The sequence below is a fragment of the Dermochelys coriacea genome, chromosome 9, assembly GCF_009764565.3.
Source record: "Dermochelys coriacea isolate rDerCor1 chromosome 9, rDerCor1.pri.v4, whole genome shotgun sequence".
In the NCBI taxonomy this organism is placed as follows: domain Eukaryota; kingdom Metazoa; phylum Chordata; order Testudines; family Dermochelyidae; genus Dermochelys; species Dermochelys coriacea.
The window spans coordinates 77,088,517-77,094,516 of NC_050076.1; the positions used below are offsets into that span (position 1 = coordinate 77,088,517).

The 6,000-nt window shown below is 39.6% G+C and overlaps 1 protein-coding gene across 1 annotated transcript in view; it reads left to right on the top strand.

Moving 5' to 3' along the window:
- BRWD3 (bromodomain and WD repeat domain containing 3) overlaps positions 1 to 3,446 on the top strand; it is a 91,370-nt gene extending 87,924 nt beyond the window's left edge. The window contains exon 40 of the mRNA XM_038416208.2: positions 1,481 to 3,446. Coding sequence (XP_038272136.1) covers positions 1,481 to 2,259 — 779 coding nt within the window. The 3' untranslated portion in view covers positions 2,260 to 3,446. The remainder of the gene's footprint in view (positions 1 to 1,480) is intronic.
- The last annotated feature ends 2,554 nt before the right edge of the window (positions 3,447 to 6,000 follow it).

Sequence of the window (6,000 nt, forward strand, 5' to 3'; positions counted from 1 at the left end):
CAGTAAATGTTAGTGAGGGGTTCTGGGGGTGTGGATGGAGCAGTAAGTGGCATTGTGGGGGCATGAGGGGATGACTACCTGGAACTGATGGAGCATGCTGTGGGTGGGGGCACCAACTGGCAGAAAGGGGGCGGTAGAATTGGGGGAATCATTAACTGGCAGCAGCGGGACGGTGTGTGTGTGATTGGGGTGGGGAAATCGGGGCACAGTGGGGTGGGGTCTGTCCCCAGAGTGAGGGTCCAAGGCAAGAAAATGAGGGCACAGCAGTACGGATGAGGGGGGCAGACAGGATCTCCCCTCGAGCAGCGATGGTTCCGGTACCTGGGTCCAGGAGTCAGCCAGTTCTCCCCATTAGCAGCTGAGCAGCTGCTGCTCTTCCCGCTGTCTTGGTGTGGAGGCTGATCGCGATTACTCTGGTAACCGGACTTTTAGTGTCCAGTCAGCTGTGCTGACTAGACACTGCCAGGTCCCCTTTTTGACTGGACTTTCCGGTAGAAAACTGGACATCTGGCAACCCTAGAGTGAACCCTGCTGCTGAAACAGTTACTTAGTGGGCTTAAACCCTGCTGTTTCAAACAGCAAAATGTACTTGTGATCTCTCCACCTGAGTGCTATATTAAATTGAGTTTATTTCCCTGCTTTGACATGTTTCGGGACACATTTTTTACAATTCTGAAATCTGTTATCTAAACTATGGGATAAATATTCTCCAAAGATTCAACCAATGCCCCTAAAATGTTACCAAGATGGGAAAAGTTGATAATTCTCAAAGGAAGTTAGGAGTTTCCCAAAGGCTTTTAGGAAACCGCTGATGTTTTATTTGGCATATTAAAGCTGAAGAAAAGGGGGGAAAATATTTTAAAAGTTGAACAGAAATGTCCTGATTAGCTCATGGCTTTTTTTTTTTTTTTTTTTTTTTAAATCTGGTATTACACAGTGGTTAGAATTTTCACAAAGCTGTGCTAGAACAGGTATAAGTGTTTCACTCTTGTGAAACTGTTAAAGGGTACACACACCTTTCTCAACATATGAATATTTTTGTAAATCAAATTGCTATTATGTTACGGTGCACTTACAAAAATGTGGTGTTTGTTATGGGGTAAGGCTTCACTTTTCCAGGATTAATGTGATTTTTCAGCCTTCACAAGCAGCATATGTTAACTGTGAAAGGAGAAATATTTTAAGCCCTAACACAGCAAAGGCACTAAAGCATGTGCTGAGCTTTCAGTATTTAGTAATCCCATTGATTTCATTTGGACTCGGCACATGCGTAATATTAAGTATGTATTGAAATGCTGATTGGGGCCTTAGAGAACAGATGTTTGATGAGGGCTAATAGCACAAACTATTTGAGAGAAATGTAAATTTTAATAGAAAATCCTTTTTATATTTGAAAAGAATTTTTCCCTTGAACTGCTGCAGTTCAGATTTAAGTTTATCACAGTGTTAACAAGGGATTTGTTTTTTTGTGTTTGTTTAGATCAATCTCTTGATGGACCACTTACAAATGGTGATAGCAGAGAGCCTCGGATAGCAGTCAAGAGAAAGTTAGTAAGTGCCTCAGAAGAGGAGGAACACCTAGAGGAAGAGGAGAAGAAGAGAGAATTAAAAGAAAAACCTGGTTTATCTTCATCAGAAAGTGGGGAGTCAGGATCCAGTTCAAGCTCTGAAAGCAGATGTGGCTCTGATTCAGATTCTGAATCAACCTCTAGAACAGATCAGGATTACATTGATGGAGATCATGACTACAGTAAAGTTGTGCAAACTAAACCCAAAAGAAAAATTAAAAGGAAAATTGCTAGTGGGAAAAGAAATTGGCAGGGCAGAGGGACAGGGAGGAGAGGTAGATGGGGCAGATGGGGTAGATGGAGCAGAGGGGGAAGAGGGAGCAGAGGAGGAAGAGGAGGCTGTGGCAGAGGAAGAAGAGGAGGCAGGGGAGGAAGAAGAGCAGGCAGGGGAGGTAGAGGAGCTTCACGAGGAGCAACCAGAGCCAAACGTGCACGAATGGCAGAGGATGAATTTGAGAATCTGTTTGGTGGCCGATTTGGTGAGAATATGTTTGGAGGACGATTCAGTAGGCCACCACGAATTAAAACAAGGAATGAGGGCAGGAGAACTGTTTTATATAATGATGATTCAGATAACGACAACTTTGTGCACACCGAGGATCCTCTGAATCTTGGTACTTCCAGATCGGGCAGGGTGCGGAAAATGACAGAAAAAGCCAGGGTCAGCCATCTCATGGGATGGAATTATTGACTGATAAAAATCTTGGAAAAATTTCAAATGAACTTCAATGGCCTTCTACTGCAGGGATTTTACCAGAAAATCTACCAAGCAAGTTGTGGGGGGACTCCACTCACCTTCTACAGTGGTGCTTTTCCATTATGCCAGTATACATTTGTTTTAAGACGTCAGATTGCCACACTTCATTGGTCAAAAAAAAGCCTTACTTATTAGTCCTTAAATTACAGAAATTCTTCCCCACGCACTACGAGTTTATTTTGTTTCAAGGAGCTTCCAGCTTCTCAATAATAGCATGACATTTTGAATCATGATTATGAAATCTCTCCCTTGTTTTGTTTTTTTGTATTATAGAAATAGCACCTTCTTACAGAGTTTTTATATGGTTTGTCATAAATCCTTATACACAGTAATAATTATAACTTTTGCACAATACACCAATCCTAAAGGCAGCTATAAAATGTTTACCGTTTCTATATTGTAAGAAGGATCTGGATTATTTTAATCTTCCCAGGCCAAACTTTCATGAATTGTGCTGAACTGAAGTATGTTTATACTACAGTTTAGGGGGGGTTGAAATGCGTTCTGTTGGTTCGTAATTCATGTAAAAAGTGAGAAAAGGGTTGGTGCCTTGTAAATATGTAGCAAACCTTTGATGTGGTGTGTCCTAATGTGTGCATTAACTTTATTAAAAAGAGAATACTTGAGAAGTATGAATATCTAGACAGAAGGTGCCAAATGCAAAAGTTACTTGCATCTATTTTCTTTTTGTCCTCTCATATTTTTATAGCATTAATAGAGATTTGTGCAGCAAAGGGTTAATTTCAACATTTGAAAGGTTTCTCCTCTTCACAGCATTACATGTCTTAATAGTAGCTCAGCTACCTCTGTTTACAACTACTGGAAACTTAAAAGAAAATAGATGTTATTCTGCAGTACTTATTGAAGAAGAGGCAAGAATGAGTATAGCAGGGATGGAATTGCTCAAATTGTGAAGAAACCATTTCTTCATCATATTGACACTCTGAAACTAACCTTAGTGTAGCTATCAAAGCTTTCACAAGCCTAATATGCTTTTAGCAGATGGTAATTTGTTGGGCAAACAGCCAGTGGACTCTCACATATTTCTGGTATCGCTTATTCAATGAAAGTCTGTGTTTCTGTTTTTAATTTGATTATTGAAACGTTCAAAGAAACCTAAATTGAGCTATCGTGTCTCTACTGGCTACTCATATTTTTGTATCATTACTGATAAATTTCCATTCATATAATTGACAAGAGTCATTGTAGCTCAAGCTTCCAGAAGAGAATTCACATTGTACTGTACTCTTACCTTGTAAATGTTGCATTGAAAAATAATAACTTGCACTCATTCTGGCAGTAATAATACAGTATGCAATGCTATGAGGGAAATGTAGGGTTAGGAGGTTACTCTGTATCTTGCTCCTCAGACTGAATGACTGACTGTGTTTAATTAATTGGAACATGCTTGTTCTTGTGGAGTGAGAAGGAGAGTTGCAGCCTTCTACTTTGTAGGGTCCAGTTAAAAGAGTTGTGGGACTCTGTCTTGTTAGACCAAGGAAGAGACACCTAGCTGACATCTCTAGCTGAGTTGAGATAGTGAGTCATTGATTACACGAGAAAAAGGGATGAGAGAGGAGATTTGGAAATCGAAATAAGTGAGGGATGAAATTCTGAAATTTCTTCCTCAATATGCAACTTCTAAAAGTTGGTCAATAATTCTGGAAAACCTGTGGGGCGGGGGGAGGGGAGGAACAATGAAGTGTATATTCTCATACATAAATAGATTTGTTTCTGGCCTTTTTTTTAATGACAAATATTATCAGTCTGATCTCTCTTTGCAACAGTTCTAGTCACTTGCAAGATAACTGGAACAAATGCTTTGAGGGTCGTCAGGCTTGGGAATGGGGAGAAGAAAGCAGTCTAAGTAGTATATAGTAATGATCTGAATTTATGCTACAGTAAAAATCTCTCATACTCTTTGTTACAGTCGTTGTCCTGATTATGCCAAAACTAATTTCTGGGCATGACTCAGATGCTCCATTTAACAAAGAAGTGGATACAGAGGATCTCCTAGCTCTGTATTGGGCTACAAATGCAAATGCCTGTCCTATCATCTTACATTTTCTTCTGAATACATACTGTATTCTTCCCTAGAGTTATTGGTCCTCATGTCCACGTAACCAGGAAAAACATGGATATGTCAGTTCCTAGACATAATCATACACTTTTTAGATCAAAGTTCTTTTTAATCAATATGAATGCTAAGATTCCTATGCTAAAGTCCTGAGATTCTGAAGAAATGCTGTTCATATATTTCTGGCTGGCTAAAACTGTAATTATTAATTTATTTGGGGTGGAAGGGGAGGAGGAAAAACATGGATTCCTGAAAAAATCATGATTTCCTAAGTTTAAATGTATTTTTAGCAACAATTAGAATAAGATTAAATATGTTCTTAAATGTATCTTTTATATGTAATGAAGTACTGTGAAGATAACAGTAAAACAGCACTTTGCTGTGGTGTAAGTATTAATCTAAAATGTGTTATTTGATTAAGAGCCAGACAGCAGGGTGTGCTAGAACAACAGAGCTATTGCTTATTGTAAAGAATGAGAATTTTTTTAATTTTATTTTATTTTGTGCATGAAAACCTTTTTATAAGCATGAAAGAAATAACTTATATTTTTGAATGCTATTTTTACTTGATTTTGTATCTGGATTTTTTTTCTTCTAATTTAGTCATTTGATTTCTTTCTCAGCCTCATTCTGTGGATGAATAATAACTGTGTAGTAAGTTGGACAGTTTTTTTCTTTTACTTGGGCGTTAAATTCAATTAGAAGCCACTTAATTAAAGCTGCATGACACTTGATTTTACCCTGATAGCTGCAACAGGAGCAATGAAACAAGAATAGCCCTTGCACCAAAAGGGTTGCAGCCTAGTCCTTCAGACCCCAATCCAAAACTTCTGTGTCCATATAATGCCTCATTGAAGTCAATGGGGTTCCATGCAGGTACAGAGCTCTGTCCACCCCGACTTCATTGCAGAATCATCAGCAATGTCTTTATTCATACAGTTTTAACCAAAAATAACTTCTTTTTGGGTCCACCTTTTAATACTTGTGTATGAAGGTGTTTTGATCATATATTTAAGATAATAATGGTTAACAAAGTCCCTAGTCGGGCCGTAGATTGCTGATACTTAGTAAATATTCAAGTACCAGGCTTTCTCCAGAAATGGGTATGAATGTTTATGGAAGTTTTGAATGGTCTCACTCCCTAGTGTCAGCAGTTTGAGGGCATCCCATTACCAGCATTAGGAAACAGGACTGCAAATAGAGCCGCCAGCCAGCAGCTACATTTGATTTGTGGGTGTTGGAGGGTTCCTTTGCCCCCTCTCCCCCCACACACAAGAGGAGGGGGCTGAACGTTTGAGAATGTGTTTGATTATTGTGTGTTTTGAATACCAACTTAGTACCTCTGCAGCATGCCCAGCTCCTGCAGGCACATAGGCCCAAGCTTCGCCCTGAACGCTGATACGCTATCACCAGGCCTTCAGCCCAGTCCCAGACTTCCATTTTGCCTTCCCTTATTTTGCGTGTCTCTGCTCTGTCCCCTTCTGGTTTTGTGGCTTTGTTCCATCCCTTTTTCCTTCCATTCTTTGTTTCTCTGTCCTCACCCAAGAGCCTGCATGTGCTGATGCTCCTGCACTCTATCGTATTCCCCTGAATTGTGT